The 16,457-nt window shown below is 58.2% G+C and overlaps 1 protein-coding gene and 1 long non-coding RNA gene across 5 annotated transcripts in view; one reads left to right on the top strand and one right to left on the bottom strand.

The window, feature by feature from the left end:
• LOC113626389 (uncharacterized) overlaps window positions 1–2,343 on the top strand; it is a 39,059-nt gene extending 36,716 nt beyond the window's left edge. The window contains exon 3 of the long non-coding RNA XR_003435138.1: window positions 2,082–2,343. This is a non-coding gene — a long non-coding RNA (uncharacterized LOC113626389). The remainder of the gene's footprint in view (window positions 1–2,081) is intronic.
• A 1,721-nt stretch (window positions 2,344–4,064) lies between these two features.
• Window positions 4,065–16,457, bottom strand: part of LMF1 (lipase maturation factor 1) — a 92,273-nt gene continuing 79,880 nt past the window's right edge. For 3 of the 4 annotated variants that reach the window (XM_027117927.1, XM_027117929.1, XM_027117930.1), the window contains 5 exons: window positions 6,239–6,422; window positions 5,765–5,918; window positions 5,430–5,613; window positions 4,673–4,785; window positions 4,065–4,288 (listed from right to left, as the gene is read on the bottom strand). In XM_027117927.1, the coding sequence (XP_026973728.1) occupies window positions 4,114–4,288; window positions 4,673–4,785; window positions 5,430–5,613; window positions 5,765–5,918; window positions 6,239–6,422 (810 nt within the window). In that variant the 3' untranslated portion in view covers window positions 4,065–4,113. The remainder of the gene's footprint in view (window positions 4,289–4,672; window positions 4,786–5,429; window positions 5,614–5,764; window positions 5,919–6,238; window positions 6,423–16,457) is intronic. The other variant, XM_027117928.1, reaches the window with a different exon arrangement.

Genomic DNA, 16,457 nt, shown 5'->3' with positions numbered 1-16,457 from the left:
CTACAGTTCTATCAATTTTGCTGATTACTTTAGGAGCTTTAAAGGTCAGTTTGCTGACATGTGAGTTCCACCTTACCCAGTGGCTTTGGAACTGAATCCCTGGGGACAAAGGTCCATGGTATCCTCAGGCTGTGGGATACAGGGCAGGGATGGATCCAGGGGACAGGTTGTCATGATGCTAACTGAACTAGGGAACCCCTCAGCAGAGGGATGCAAGTAGCTGTCTCAGAATTGGAGGTATCCTTTCCACCAGAATTTGTTCACTTGTGAAAGGGGCATTAATCCAGGGTGCTGGAGGAATGGGGGGGTGAGGGGTGCTGGGAGTGGCAAACACGGTGATAAAATTCAAGGTAAAAGACTGCCTCCCAAATCCATTCGTTTGAACATTTAAATCCCACCTCTATTATTTGATGTGTTAAGAGGACATCACAGTCTCTAGAATTCACAGACAAAGCCCACAGTGGTCAACAGAGCCTGTGGGTGCAGCCACTTGTGTGTGTGTGGTCCTTAGCTGTGTTTCCTAGAAATCAGAAGGAGGGTTAGAAAGAAATAAAGTCTGCAACTCGAGGAGATGACGGAAGGCAAACCTGAAAAAGGTGGAAGGAAATAACAACGTGTGTGAAACAGAAAGTGGAAGAGGACAGTTGACTGAAGAAGCTAAAGCTGGAGCTGTGAGAAGACTGATGAGGAGACAAGAGAGAAGCCCTGGATGCACATCAGGAGGGAGAAGCCTCACTCCACGTGGGGCCCAGAGGTTGTGGAGGACACTGGAGACAATGGAGGAAGGCAGCGAAGCGCTCCACGACAGCTCAGGTTTTCTGCGTCTTCACGGGCCCGTTCTAATAACTGGTAACATGCTTGAACTCAACACGCATTGATGTGGAGATCTTCCTGCTCCCACAAAGCCACCAGGCTGGGAGTTTGCTGACCCTGTCCCTCCAGAGCTGTGGCCTAAGAGTGCAAAGCGTCAGGCCATGCCCGTGCAGATGCAGAAGCCCAGGGAGAGGAGGGCTTGTGAACCCTGCCCAGGGATGCCCCATGGGAGGGCTCTGATCTGAACTAGGCTGCACAGAGGGTGGGCTTGGCCTCAGCAGGCACCCAAGTTGCACTGATCACCTCTGAGTGAAAACCTCTTGGTGAAGGGGAAGATGCCCAGAGGCCCTCTGACAGAGGGAGGCTGGTACACACCCTCCTCGTGGGGACGGGACCTGCACCCGAACCCCTCGCCCTGTCCTGGAGCAAGAGGGAGACAGCGGGTCCTCCCTGAGACAGGCCCCTGGCTGAGCCCACAGCTTTGGATGGGCCGACAGCCAGGTTCAGCGGATCACCTGAGCTCAGCCACTGCCCTGTGACTGGAGTCCTGAGTCCCACATCCCATCCTGGAGCAAGAGGGCTGAGCACAGCGCCCTCCAGTTGGAGAGCTGGGGGGTGGGTGGGGGGCTGGGCACACTCTGCAGCCTACAGGGTCCCGGCTGGGCCTGGGTGTTGCTGCCAGCACCGGACAGACCCCATTCAGATGTGTGAGAGCCATGGGGCAGAGTGCTCTGCAGGGGGAGACACCCTCAGATTGGGTGGGGGTCTCAGCAAGGGCCAGCTTGTCAGGCAGTGGTTTCCAGGGGGCGTCGGCTCAAGAGAGCAGGTGGGAAGAACAGATCTGAAATTCCCAGTCCCTCTGGAAGTCAGGGTGCCCTGGTCATGCCCTGCTCACCCCTCTCCAGGGCAGCCCCTCCCGCAAGCAGGCTGCCCCTCCTGTGGTCTGAGAAGACTCCTGCTGCCACCTCCCCAGGAGCCTCAGGCTGACTCCTGGTTTTAGAAGGTGAAATTCAGTTTCCAACATGCATCTGAGCCTCCTGTTGAATAAGGCGGACCCTCACCTGCAAGCATCCCCTGCTGCCAGGTGGATGATTCATGGGGACACAGCTGCCGGGAGGGGCGAGCCAAGGCCCCACCTTGTGTCCCTGCCCTGCACTCGCCCCCCCCCCCCACCGCCTGCCCCCGAAACAGCTGACTGTCCTGAAGCTGGACTGAGGCAGCATCAGGTGGAGCAGACGTTAAGTGTCTGGGCCTTTCTCTTTCATCAGGTCAACAGTGTATCCAGCACTGGGGGGCCAGGATGAGCCCCCCGCCAACCCGTGTGTGACCAGGAGCAGCCTGGAGTCCAGCAGAGGCAGGAGAGGAGGCCCTGGGAGAGGTGAGCACCACGAGCTACCAGTGCAAAGGCCCTGGGGCCCAACACGGCTGGTGGGCATGTGGGATGGAGAGGATGCAGGGGAGTGGGTGGAGGTGATAGGCAGGGACCCCAGGTTCATGCTCAGTGAGGTGGGGGCCCTGGGAGGGCTCTGAGTGGAGGAGAGGTGCAGTCTGGCTGTCCTTGATGGGAGGGTGTGGTCTCAGGACAGGCTCTGAAGGTGGGGCTGGCACCCTTTCTGGCAGATGGGTGGGCCCTGGGGGAACCAGAGCCTCTGGAAGGGTGTGCAGGTCTGGCAGAGTCTTTGGTTTGTTAGAGGGCCATGTGCCCACCCTGACCAGGGATCACCTGGGACATCCCCCGGGGTGAGAGGATGCTGCCCTGTCCCAGGAAGGGTGGGGCCACTTAGTTCTTGCCCCCCCACCCCCACCCCCCGGATGGGCTCAGGGCCTCCTGTGTCACTCCTGCCACCGGCTCCAGCCCCGGCCCCACCCAGCCCACAGGTCTAAGCACAGCCTCCTATGTATGTCTGGGGGGCTGTCCCAGGAGCCTTGGGGGGCACAGCTGGACCAAGGCTCAGAGAGGAGCCCACACCAAGGAGTGCTGGGGGCCTCCCCTGCCCGAGCCCTGGGTGGCAGCGAGCCCAGAGTGTGGCGGGAAGGGCTGGCAGAGCAGGGACCCACCATGGCTCCTGGCAGGGAGGCCACCTGTGGTTCTGGGGCTGCAGGGCCACCCCGAGCCAAGACACAGCATCTCCTCAGGCCCCCTACCCACCCTGGGCCCCACAGGGGCACCCCTGGTGCTCCTACCCATTGGCAGGGTCCCAAGGACAGCCCCCCAGTAAGGGCTGCCCATTCCAGCAGGCTGGTGGTAGTTTTACGCGGCTGCTGCAGGCAGACTTGCTGGCTCCAGGCTCCTTGTCTGAGGCCCTGTCTGTCCTGCGACAGACACAGGGCGCCTGTTTGCCTGCGAGCAGGAACACAGCCTCTCTTGTTGGCACCTGGGCCGGCCAGGCCCCCAGGCAGGCGGGAGGCCTCCACACAGATCCACACTTGTGCCCACCTCAGCCTGGCCTCCTAGCCTGAACCACCTCATTCCCACTGGGACCCTCCACAGTGCGGCAGGCGCCCCGGATGGTGGGGGGCAGGTGGGTGTCCACTCACCACTGACATCAGGCTGTAGAGGTTCTGGGCCACAGACCAGTAGGGTTGCCAAGCAACACACCATTAATCCAGTTCAACCTGCAGTGACCGGGCCTCAGAATCGCTGCCCTGGGGACCCCAGCGCTGGGGCTGACTGCCCTGCTGTCCCATCCTCCCACCCTAGGTCAGGGAGCCGGAGGCTCCAGGTGTGAGACTGGGCAACGTGGTCACAAAGGAGGGGAGGAGGCACATCACTCAGGGCTGGTGGGGGTGGCCCACCCAAGGAGGACAGAGGCCCTCTGTCCACACCTTCAGGTGCTGGTCACTGTGGAGAGCGCATGTGGGTTCTGAGAGGGAGCCCTGACTACTTCCTCGTGCAGGACCCTCCTGGACGTGGTGGGGACCCGCTTGGGGGAGCAGAGAGGAGAGGCAGGTTTTCTTCTTGGCCGCATGGGCAGGTGGTCCTGGGACAGACCAGAGCTGGGTGCAACACTGGGATGCTGGTGTCTGGGACGGGGGGTGCCTGGTGACAAGGGGTGCGATCTGGGTGGAGCGGGGCTGGGGGCTTTCTGGGGATTCCTCTGACGAACCCAAAGTGAAGAGACTTGGGAACCACAGGGACTGACTGTGGGGAGATAAGAAAGCACAGACGACCACCCAGGACCCTGGCAGCCCCTCCTCTCCGGGTCAGCTTCCCTGGATGTCCTTGTGGAGACCCCACTCAGAGCAGCCAGCCCGTGGTCTTCCCACTTTATTTCTTGGGGCACAAGCCCTGGGCCACCTCTATTCGGGTTTGGGGTACGGCCACTCCCGTGACCTGAAGTAACCCTTCAGGTCCTGAAAGCTGAGTGGGGGGAAGTAGGGGCCGAGCCTCTTCCGGATCCACCACTTGCCCTCAGCGGCGTGTGTGCCCCCGGGGCGGCTGAACTTGTACCTGTAGTGCTCTCCCCGGACCCACCTGCAGAGCAAGGGCAGCACAGTCAGCCTCCGCCCCCAAGACAGGCCTGGAGTCCTCAGAGGGAGAGGCCACCCAGGGGAAGCCAGAGAGCCCCAAGGAGCCCCTGGCACAACCAGGCCCCTGACCAGATGATGGCGGGGTGGGCGGGGCTCTGGAACCGGGAGGGCCGAGTGCTCAGAGCCAATCGGGCTGAGCCCTGCATCCTTTCAGCAGGTGAGTGGTACCTGAGGTTCGCAGACCATTGTGTCTGGGCATGTTTCCAGGAGGTGGGCCCAGCCCCCAGAGCAGACCCTGCATTTGGGGAGAAGCCCTGAAAGGCAGCTGAGGCTGCAGTTGGCGGGGGTGGGGTGGGGTGTGTGTTCCTGTCTGGGAGGGGAATCTTACCTGGGTGGTGCCCTGCCTGCGAAGGGGTTAAGGGCCAGCAGGGATAGGGCCTGGGCGTCGTTGGCCAGGAGCTTGCCTGCCAGGTGGATGATCCACTCGTTGTGCTCGTAGGTCTGGGGGTGAGAAGAGGACAGGGCACAGATAGCTGGGTGCCTGCACTGCCACCGGGCCCTTGGAGAGCCCCGTGGATGTGTGCTCCCTCTTGACGGTCACCCGGCCTTCAGTCTGTTGTCCTGGGGGCACCTGATTCCAGTGTGGCTGGTGGCCAGCCTCTCTTGAGGGGGGGCTGCCCTGGGGGCCTATGCTGCAGTTCTTTGGTTTGGGACCACCTCCTTCCTGTTCTTGCAGGGCCCCCGGTTCTGCTCGCTCTCCTGGGCACCGCCGCCACTGTGCTGTCCGCAGGGACCTGGATGGAGCGGGGCTGTTCCCAGTTCACCTGTCAGCTTTGTCACCTGCCGGGCCAGGGATTTCGGGCAAGTGACCGAGCCCGCTGGAGGCTATCTTCCTGGGCAAGAAGGGATGGCGACAGTGCTGCAGCCTCTGTGGACACTGGCTGCCCCAGCGTTGGCCACGCATGCCTCGGCCCCTCTGGTGGAAGCGCTCTGAGAAGCCAGCTGTGAGGCCCAGCCCTGGGCACCCACAGATCCTCGTGCGAGGGCCGTGCCAGGAGCCTGGGAAGGTTCCCCACGGGCTGTGCCCCAGCACAGGATTCCCGGGCCTCGCTGTGTCAGCGGGGCCTCCCCACCGAGGGCCTCACCTGGAAGGCGGCGAACCACATAAGCCAATCCAGGCGGTGGTGGTACGGGGAGATGAGGCATGGCCGCCGCTTCAGGTCACCGGGCTTGCACTTGAACTCGTAGTCCTCCCACTTGGCGTCTGGCGCGCTGGCATTGGGGCTGGCGGTGCCCTGCAGGATGACCTCCGTGCGTTCCTTGGTGATGCTGGGTGCGGGGGAGACCAGTCAGGGCTGCACCTCCCCACCCTGACCCCAACTCCTGACCTGACCAGACGAGGGCGAGGCTGGGGGGCTGCAGGTCAGGGCTGGCCTCACCCTCACATCTCCCCCCTGGGGTCATGGTGGCCCCGAGGTACCTGCCAAAGGCCCCATATGTGTTGACGATCCGGAGAGGGTTGAAGGAGCTGTTCATGACCTGCTGGGGGCTCAGCAAGTTGAGGACCACAGGGATGCTGAGCCAGGCGACCAGGACGCCCAGCGCCAGGTTGACTGTGTGCCGTGCCACGCTGCCTGCCGGGAGGGGGAATAGTGGGTGGGCTCCTGCCCCCAGGCCTGGCCTCTGTTCGGCCCCTTGGGCCCACAGAAGCCGAAGGAGGTGCTGCTGCCCCCACCACAGCAGCTCCCTCTTAGGCCCCCCCAGCTGAGGTCACTGGGCCTCCCTTCCTGAGGACCAGGACACAATGTCCATACCAAGCAGACAGGAGTGACCCTGTCCAGGCACGGAGATGCTGCCCTGTCTCCCAGGGCACTGGTGTGGGCACAGGGCTGGGTGCCATCAACTCGAGACCACCCAGGCTGCCCAGCCGCATCCGCCTTCAGGTGTTACCCACCGTGTGTCCATGGGGCCCTGGCCCCTCGAGCTTCCTCCTCCTGCATCCTCAGGACTTGGTCCTTGAGGCAGCCGGGCCCCGAGGGAAACAGGAAGCCCAGAGTGGCATCATCGAAGCAGGCGAGGCTGGGCACGATGGTCAGCCAGTTCAGGAAGCTCAGATTCCCGCTGATGATGAGGACCATCTGGGGGTGGAGAGAGAGATCCCTCCAGCCACTGCATTTCATGTGCTCCATGGTGATGCATGGAGTCCACACCAGAGGCATGGGGGCTGGGGGTCCTGTCCTTCCCAGCAGCAATGTGCTGACCCCCAGGAGGCCATGGCCCAGGCCCCAAGCCCCCCCGACAGGCCACTTGCCCCGCCTCCCTCAGACCAACCCCACAATGTCTACATCCTAAATGATCTCAGAGGCAGACGCTACCCAGTGCCTCTGGTGAGGACCCCACCTACCAACACTGTGATTCCGGCCTCTGACCCTGCTTGGAGGCCACTGGAGTTACACAACTGGGAGGTGACAAGTTTGTGTTTGTGGCAACTGTCACCGTGACTGTTAATCAACAGGCCCTGGGTAGCCCCAGGACTCCAGCTGGCTGCTCAGTGGTCCACCCAGGTGTCGGGGCCAGGACCAGCCCCACGCACCTGTGGTACGTGCCCCTCACAGGGGTGGGGGGTGCTTAGGACAGGCTTGTAAGTTGTTTTAGTGACTTGAAAATGGCACCTTCCTGCCTGATTTTGACCCTGTCGTCAAGGATGCAGGCGGGAATAGGGAGTGGGTGGTCTTCACTTGAGGGGAGGAGAAGATGCGGGTGGGAATAGGGAGTGGGTGGTCTTCACTTGAGGGGAGGAGAGGCTGCAGGGTTCACATCCCGCCCTCCCTACCAGGTGCCAGGCTCTCCTAGAGCAAAGGTGGAACAGAGCAGCCCCGCTTGCCCCCCCGGCAGACGCCTCTGATTGTGGAGCCCCAGGGACCCCAGTGCCAGCTGCACGCAGAGCTTCCTGTGGGCTGCACAAACGCGGGTGAGGAGATTCCAGGTGACCACAGTGGGAGGGCAGGCTGGAGGCTGGGGAGGGCAAGAGGCAGAGCCGAGGGCTTCTGGGGTGCAGCCCAGGACACCCCCATGCCTCCCTAAGCTGGAAGTCCTAGCAGAACCCGGAGCCAGTCCTCCGTCAGATGTATGACTGCCAGCTGCGGCCTTTTCGTTACACAGTTTTCAAAGAGGCGAAGTTTACTTTTTTAGGAAGTCCAAGTTATCAATTAAAAAAAACTTTACAATTCTGCTTTTTGTGTCCCATCTAAGAAATCTTTTCCTCCTCCAAAGATGTAAAGATCTTCTAAAAGTTTTACAGGTCTGGCTATTATGTTTAGGTCTTGGATCCATTTCGAATTAGTTTTTTATGAAAGGTGTGATATAAGGTTCACACCAGCCGGCTCTGCTCTGGTCCAGGCTCTGCCCCTGGCTGGGGAGGTGGGGGTAAGACTTGGGAGGGACCAGGGCCTCTGGGATGACCGGGGTGTTAGGTGCTGGGAGGTGAGAGCACACAGGTCCACGGCGGACGTGTGTAAAGGGAGACAAACTGCCTCAAGCATGTGCCTCAGAAAAGGGGAAACAAGACACTAGGAGCCACAGGTCAGCAAAGTAGAAGGAAATGGGGACCAGCACCACCAGCAAATAAACCCACAATGAAAATGGTACAGTCGCCACAGTGACAAGAGAAATAAGGAGATTTTCAACTGTCCAACCAAATGGACACATTTCTGCAAAAAAAAGACCTGAACGAGCAGACAGCCCCTGAGTAGCAGAACGGCCATGTCCCTGTCCAGGTCACTCACGCGCATCTGCCGGGGCCCTGCGGGCCTCCCTGCACAGGAGCCGACGGGTCGGAGCCACATGGGGGCATCGAGGAAGGAGGTGAGACCAAAGACCCAGGCCGGGGGCCCCACGGCCGGATGAGACTCAGCTGACACCCAGCTCCTCAATTTCTGATTGGTAATTAAAGCTGGGTCTTGATCCTAGTGACTGGGGAGAACGTGAGGTCACAGACGCCGGCCTCAAAAGGGTCTGGAGAGAGAGGAGCTAGGCTTTCAATAGGTCAGTTTTATGGATCACGATAGGGTCTTACAGTGTGTGGCAGGAGATGGTGTGGATTCACAGCTCTTCCTGGATTAATTTGGAAAACCAGTTTTCCTGGTTCTGAGGCCCAAACTAATTATTTCTTATTCTTCACTGTCTAGGATGTTAACAAACCCCTGTGCCCAAAGTGTGCCCGCCCTGGGCTGGTGGTCTCTCCTGCAGCCCTGCCTGGCCCGTCGGGGTCCCTGGGCCTCTGGTCTCGAGCTGCTTCGGGCCGACTGGGCTTCGCCCTGGAGTTTCCTGAAAACTGCTGGCTCCCGACAGTCTGGGTTTGTGGTGCCGCCAGGCCCTCTTCCACTGCGGGGGACAGCGGGGGTCCCGTGGCCTGGGCCCAGCTTCCCCGTGGACAGCACTGGGGGGGCCCGACCTTCAATTCTCATCTCCCAGACCAGCGAGACCTCAGATGCTCCACTAGCTCCTCCACTGCGTCAGCAAGGGGCTTAAGCGGAACGGTCCCTGTGCCCCTCCTGACACCTCCTGACAAATGCGTTTTGCTTTGGGGTGGGATGGTCAGCTGCATGGGGGTCCCCTTTTCTCCATGGCTCAGCTGTGCAGCTAAGGCCACCAGGAGTGGTGATCAAGGGTGAGAACAGGCTGCTTCCCCGAGGGCCTGCCATCCTGGTGCAGCTGTCAGGGCCACATGGGTGACAAGAGCCCTCTACTGCCTAATTCTCGGATGAGATGGCGGCCAAAGCTGGGAGAAGCACCCGGCGCATGGCAGCCTCCAGCTAGAAGACACCTCCGCACCTGGCCTGGGGGCTCCTGCCTATGTCCCACGGCCCTTGGGGAGGCATGCGGGGAACAGCCCGCCTTGTTCGCCCATCACACCACCCCTCAGGGCTGGTCCACACTCAAACCTGGCAGGCAACTGATGGGCAGCTGTGTCCTCTGCAGCCACCAGCCCAAGCCATCAGCACCCACCTCTCCACTGACACTCAAACTGCTGGGAAACATGGCCACCATAATGCTGCAAAGCAGGGCAGCCGCGGGCTTCCTGGGGGGCCTACCTGCCCGAGTTCACCCCAGACGGCCTACTCACCAACCTCTCCAGGTGTAGCTGGTGCAGCTACAGCCTCGCTGAGGCACAGCCTCCCTTTGTGGCCACTCGGGGCTCCCGAGACCCCAGAGGCGTCCAGAGAAACCCAGACAAGACACTGCTAATTTGAAGGACCGCGATCAGTAAACGGCATCTATTCGTCTACACCCTCATGTGTAACACGCACAATGTTAAAACCCTAACAGGTGAAAAGCAGAATGAATGATGCTGAAGTCTGAATTAGTGATTTAGAAGATTGATTTGAGAAATCCTTCCAGAATGTGGTGCGGAAATGGGAGAACCTTTGAGGGAAACTACAGATTCAGCAGAGTCAATGGCTACACAATTGACTTTCCCGGATGAGAATGATGTAAAAATAGACTCGGCACTCTCGAGGCGGAAGGAGGCCTGGGCCTCAGGGGATGAGGGGTGCAGGACCAGTTACTGGAGCAGGACCTGGGCCCACACATGTTCTGGCCATTTCTCGTTTCCAAGGATGAATCATAAGTAAAACAGTATAAGCATTTAGACTGAAAAATATAAACAATGAGAAGAAAAGGAAAGAAAAGTGAGGAAGGTGGCCCAAGGAGGTGGGACCCTTGAAGTAGTCGCCACTCACCTCCATGAACAAGAGAAGTAGGCGGGCAGCAGTGGGAACATAAAGGACGACCAGAATGCAGCTGCTGGGCCTGGCCCCAACTGAGAGCTGAGCACAAGGCCTGGTGTCACCCTAGGACCCACTGCCCTGACCGAGGACAAGGCCCAAGGACAACCTGCCAGCCGCCCATTTCCTCCTGCGTCTCCCCCTCCCAGGCGTGCACTTCCTCTTGCTCCACTGAGCTGACTTTCCCAAGACCCAACCTGCCCCCACCGCCGCCTCCTTTACCCTGGAGAAGCAGGGCTACCCCTCGGAACCCAGGTCCACGTCCGTCCTGCCTCATCGCTCAGTGGCCTCACGTTGACTTCAAGGCTAAAACTCCACCAGCGACTCCTGCTTTAGGCCAAAAGGGAGGTAGCGGTGCTGGACCCTCAAAGCGACTGTCTGAGATGCAGGCCTGGGCACTGAGGGAGGGCAGGGCAGGGGGCAGAGCCTGAAGCTGGGGGAGCTCGAGAGGCTGGCTTGCCACATGCCACATGGGCGCAGCAGCCAGGAGCTGTGGGTCCTGCCTGGGTCCCCGCGGCTGCTGAGCTCGCAGGGTGGAGATTCCGTGAGGACAAGGAAAGCACACGACCAAGGCTGTTGCCAACGCTGAGCTCATGTGGGTCTAGAGGATCTTCCAGTCCTGCGAACCCGTGAGGAGAGACGTGGAGAGCCAGGCCAAGGCCCTGTCCTGTGGAACTAGGCTGGCCCTACAGGGAAGGCACATTCAGACCTGCCCAGGAGGCTCTGAAACTGATTTGCAAGTCAATTAGCTGCTGTCAGGAGAGAATCAACAACACCAGTGTCCAGCACGCAATCAAAAGTTAACAGACTCCAAGTTGGTAGTTAGTAGCCTGCAAGGCACTAGCAGAGACAAAACAGGCTGGGAGCAGAGTCAGAAACCAGAGATGGCCTGAAGCCAGTAGATAAGAATGTGAAAACAGCTACTGTCAAAAATTAAGGGGTTTAGGGCTTCCCTGGTGGCGCAGTGGTTGAGAGTCCTCCTGCCGATGCAGGGGACACAGGTTTGTGCCCCAGTCCAGGAAGATCCCACATGCCGCGGAGCGGCTGGGCCCGTGAGCCACGGCCGCTGAGCCTGCACGTCTGGAGCCTGTGCTCCGCAACGGGAGAGGCCACAACAGTGAGAGGCCCACGTACCGCAAAACAAAAACAAAAAAAAAAATTAAGGGGTTTAAAAGAAAACATAGTCATAAGAGAAATATGAAAATGCCAGAGAATAACCAGATGATAATTTGAGAGTTTAAAAGGTAATACAGGGACTTCCCTGGTGGTACAGTGGTTAAGAATCTGCCTGCCAATGCCTGGGATACAGGTTCAATCCCCGGTCTGGGAAGATCCCACATGCCATGGAGCAACTAAGTCTGTGCGCCACAACTACTGAGCCTGCGCTCTAGAGCCCAAGAGCCACAGCTACTGAAGCCTGTGCACTCTAGGGCCCATATGCCTCAACTACTGAGCCCACATGCTGCAACTACTGAAGCCCGTGCACGTAGAGCCCATGCTTCGCAACAAAAGAAGCCACTGCAATGAGAAGACCGTGCACTGCAACGAAGAATGGCCCCTGCTCACTGTAACTAGAGAAAGCCCGTGCGCAGCAACGAAGACCCAACGCAGCTAAAAAAAAAAAAAAAAAAAAAAGGTAATACTGTCAGTCCCCTACATATGAACCTTCAAGTTGTGAACTTTCAAAGATGCGAACATGTATTCACAAGTCCAATCACGTAAGTTAGTTCACGTGTCTGGCATACACTGTCATGTGCGTGCATCCTCTACAAGTAGTATGCTTCTGTGTACTTTACTGTACAGTGCTGTATAGAGTACAGTATTACAGTAGCTTTATTTCAAGCCCAGGATGTCTGGAAGCAAGCGTAAAAGTGTTGATGTAGCTGGTACTGCTAAGAAGCACCAAGCGCCAAGAAAGGATGAAGGGAGACAAGAGGAAGAAGAAGTAACTGAAGAACCGAAGAGATTCACGGACGATGCAGAAAATGGCAAGGGGATTTTCTTTATTTGAGGAGGCACTGTTAGTTTTTGAGGCACAGGACCTGAATGTAGAATGAAGGTTGCAGCAGCCGTTCAGAATGCAATCCAGTGCTACCATGTCATCTATGATGAGAAAAAAAGAGCTACTACCCAGACATCACGGGATCGTTTTTTCAAGAGGGTAGGTAGAATTGAATCCAGCCAGGAACCAGAACCTGTGCCATCAACGTCAGGCGAGAGTGAAACTGCAGCTTGCCCTCGTCTCCTATTGCTGATGATCCTTCAGCTCTAGCATCTCCCACCTCCTCTCCCTCCTCCAGTCAGTAACTCTTCTTGCCTGTTCACTAGATGCCAACCCCTGTATGCCAGCTGTTGAACTGTACTACTGTACTTTTCAAGGTACTGTAAGATTAAAATTGTTTTATTTTTTGTGTTTGTTTTTTAAGTATTATTTGTGTGAAAAGTATTATAAACCTATTACAGTACAGTACTATATAGCCGATTGTGGTAGTTGGGTACCTAGGCTAACTTTGTTGGACTTACAAATTGGACTTATGAACGTGCTCCTAAAACGGAACTTGTTCGTATGTAGGGGACTTACTGAATACAAAACAGATAATTTACTGGATAGGCTTTTGACAAAACTGACACTGTAAAGGAAAAAGTCAGTGAATATGAGCCCAGAACAACAGGAACTTTGCAAAGTGAAGCACAAGGAGAAGCAAAGCTGAGCAGAGCCTGGGCAGCCCCTCAGGGCCTAGGGGACAGCACCCACTGGCCTGACAGACGTGTGATTTAAGCCCCAGGAAGGGAAGGGGGCAGACACAACGTGAAGAAAATTCTCCTCATTGAAGAGAACTATAAATGCACAGGTCACAGAAGCCTAAGAAATCTCAAAGAAAGCCACACCTAAGGCACATCAAACCAAATTGCTGAAAAACTGTGAAAAAGGGAAGAAGAATCGTAGAAGCAGTCAGAGGGGAAAAGTCGCAGACAGAGGAGTGGGGCTAAGGGTCCTGCAGACTCCCCAGCAGAGACGCTGTGGGCAGAGACCATGGACAGCTGAAGGGAAGACATCCACCAGCAGCTTCTGCTAAGAAATATTAAAAAACCAAATGAAACATCCCTCAGGCAGAAGAAAAATAACCAGGTTGCACACACAGGAGGGCAGGGGGCTGGACATTGTAAGCCCGTGGGCGATTTTTAAACACAGACAACCAGCTGTTTAAATGAAAAGTCACACGTTGTGGTTGCAATTGTTGGAATGATGGCTGCAAAGATTTAACAGTGAGTGAGAATACGTGGTTGTGGCTGGGCACATGCTCTCGTGGAGGGAAGACCCCACACGTGACCAGCAGGGACCCGTGGGGGTCCTTTCCTTCCCTTGTTTCTGTTCCAAACCATAGTTATTTTCCATTCAAAATGAGTGCCATTGGGGAGACTCTTGGTGCCTCTGGACCCGTGAGGGCCACACCCCAGGGGTGCGGGTGCAAGGCCTCGGCCAGCGTGGCTCCCACAGCGGTGATGCTGCACAGGCTTCCCCTGGCATTGGTTTGGGACCCTGTCGTCCTGCTGGCTGTAGTCCAAGCCCTCCTGGAGGGACAGACGCCCAGGCCACCCCTGGTGGACCACAATCCCGCCTACCCACCCACAGCGAACGGGGCGGCAGACCTGATGGGGCCACTAGGGGCCGAGGAAGAGCCCCAGGGGAGGAGCCCAGCGGCTCAGCACTGTCAGGGCTGCGCAGTCATCTCAGAGACCTGTGCCTTCCTGAGAGGGCAGCGTCCCCACCTCTGTAAAGGAAAACTGGAAAAAGCAGCACCCGCCCCCGCCCCGCGTGTGAGCACCGGAGAGAGACCATCACCCTGTAGCCCTGGGGCCACGTAAGCGAGGACACGGCACAGCCTCAGTCAACCTTCTGAGGTCGGGCGCGATGCTGTCCACTTGGCACGATGACTTTGGCGGGCGGGGGCTTTGAGTTCTGCTTCCTGAGGAGGCTGTGCTGGTGCGGCCTCAGCCTTTTGCCCAGTAACCCCGTGACCTTCAGCCCTGGCTGCAGATTCAGGTGCAGGAGCAGCGTGGGGCCAGCCCCAGGGAAAATCATTTCTCCAAACAGCTACAGGAGGGCCAGGCTCATGAGCTGCCCCCACTGCGGGTCAGCGTCTAGCCAGGATGCCCTTGGCACTGTTCTCTAGCTCCTGGCTTGGGCTCCCCCACTTTCGAGCTGAGGACGCATCCTCCTGGCACGGCCACCCGAGCGGCCCTGACCCCTGCATGTGGCAGGAAGAGCTCACATTGGGATGGGGCTGAAGCCCCTGATGCCTGGTCCACACGCCATGACCCAGATTGTTCTGGTACAACAGGATTCTCTCTCTGGCACAACAGGATTCTCTATCCCGGTGAGAACTCAGGAGCCTTTGTCTAAAGGCCACCAAGTGGCCGTGGGGTCCTTATGACCTCTGAGTGATGCCAGGCTTCCCTCCACCACCCTGGTCCATTGGGGCCCAAAGACACCCCTCCCCAGTCACTCCACCCTGAGACCAGCTAGGGGGCTCTGACTCAGAGACTAGGGTTCACCAGAGCAGTTTTGGAGATGGAACCCTGTTTCTAATAAAGCAGCAGGAGGCCTGAGGATTCATAATGCCGTCTTCGTGCCCTTGTCTGGCACACACTGGCTGTGACCCCACGGTGGGGGCCGGGTGGGAAGACGAGTTGGGAAGTGGGACCCCGGGCCCAGGAGACGCCCCTGAAGGAAGGGGCTAGGTGTCTGGGACTCCCCTGTTGGGCTCTGGGGTCCCAGGGCCTAGCAGAGGACATGTGTGCTCGCAGATGATGTTCTGCAGCCAGGAGCCCCGGGACAGTTATGCTGTGACCCCAGCTCCGGGTGGATCACTCAGGGGCTGGTGGGGGCAGCTCTCTGCGCCCAAAGCCGTAGTGATGTTCCCCACAGTGATGTCCCCTGGTCTGTGGCCGACGTTACAGAGATTAGAAAGAGCAGGACATGGTGGGAGGTTGGGGAGGAGAGTCTGGGATCTGAGATGCGTCTTTGCACTGACTAGGAGCCACTAGCCTGGTGAGTGCCTGCTCCACGCCAGGATGGGAGGTCCAGCCTGGCCTACAGTGGAAGCCGAGCACTGCCCCTCCAGCATCTCTCCTTGGCATTAGAGTGGGGGTCTGAGGCGGGGGTGGTGCGCCTCTCCAAGTAGACAACAGGCTGTCTCTGGAGGCCTTGCAGAACCTTCCGGAACAGCTGTGCAAACTGAGAGTGGGAGGAGGTGCGTGTGTGCTCACATCCTCAACCCTCTCCCGGGGAACGAACGGAAACAAACAGAACCAGGGACCCTCGGGATCACGGGCGCGGAGACGGGAGCAACGTTCAAGTCCAGGGGTGGCCAGCACTGTGGCCTGCAGAGGGCCACGCGCCCCCATGAGACTGCCCTGCATGCCCCACGCTGCCTGCGAGGCTGGACACGTGCAGCTGGGCCAGGGGGCCATTTGTCTTCTTTGCTCTGGACAGCTGAGGTCCGGCCCCTGGGGGGCATCAGACCAGGCCTCAGAGAAGAGCCACAGCCCTGGGCCATGTCCCACCTTGTCCTGGGCATGGTGTGGGTGGGGGAGGATGATGCTCGGGACACACCTGGACTGAGGCTCCCAAGGCCTTGGGGGACAGAAGGCGAGTGCATGGCCTGCCTTTGGGAATAACGTCCAGGGCCGCAGGTTGGCAGCAAGGCCTTTCAAGGTCCTGTTCTGGCCCTACCCCGCCCAGTGTCCCTGTGCCACCGCTGTCCACCCGGGCACCAGACCCAGAATCAGGTGGAGACTCAGTCATGTGGCCTGAGCTGCTGGGAGCCGTCTATACCTGAGTCCCCCCCACCTGCCCCGGGTCTGCACAGTCCCCCATGGTGGAGGCGCCGGTGCCCCAGGCTGGGACACAGACTCAGCTGGCCTGGGTCCAGTTAGCGGGTCCTCATCCTGAAGCACCATGAGACTCATGCCAAGTGAATAAACAAGAACGTTTCGACGCTGCTGGGTCAAAGGTCAATGTAAATATCTTCCCAAATCCTATTTTCAAGTAGCTGAACCCTTTCACCTGGACTAGTAAATCAAACTTCCTTCAAATGTGTTTTTTAAGTGATATGACAATTTGCTTTTCTTCACTGCTTGCCAAAGGTGGGCTTCAGATTATTTGGACAGAAAGTGGTAGGTGGTCAGTACAGCCTGAGGGATGTCTGGAGGGTCCCTATAGGCTCAGTAGAGTTTACAGGCCTGAAAGGGTCCCAGTGGTCCCAGGCTTGTAAAAGTGGCTGAAGCAGCAACTAATTAACGCACTGCAGCCTTGAGAGTGATTCTTGGTCACCGTGGTGACCACACAGCCTAAGCAGACCCAGATTCCTGCTGAGACTGTGT

Source organism: Aethalodelphis obliquidens, unplaced genomic scaffold, assembly GCF_003676395.1.
Source record: "Aethalodelphis obliquidens isolate GAN/ISIS:26980383/991018 unplaced genomic scaffold, ASM367639v1 scaffold18, whole genome shotgun sequence".
Taxonomy (NCBI): Eukaryota; Metazoa; Chordata; class Mammalia; order Artiodactyla; family Delphinidae; genus Aethalodelphis; species Aethalodelphis obliquidens.
Note: the sequence above shows the minus strand (reverse complement) of the source record. Positions and strands in the feature narration are given on the sequence as shown.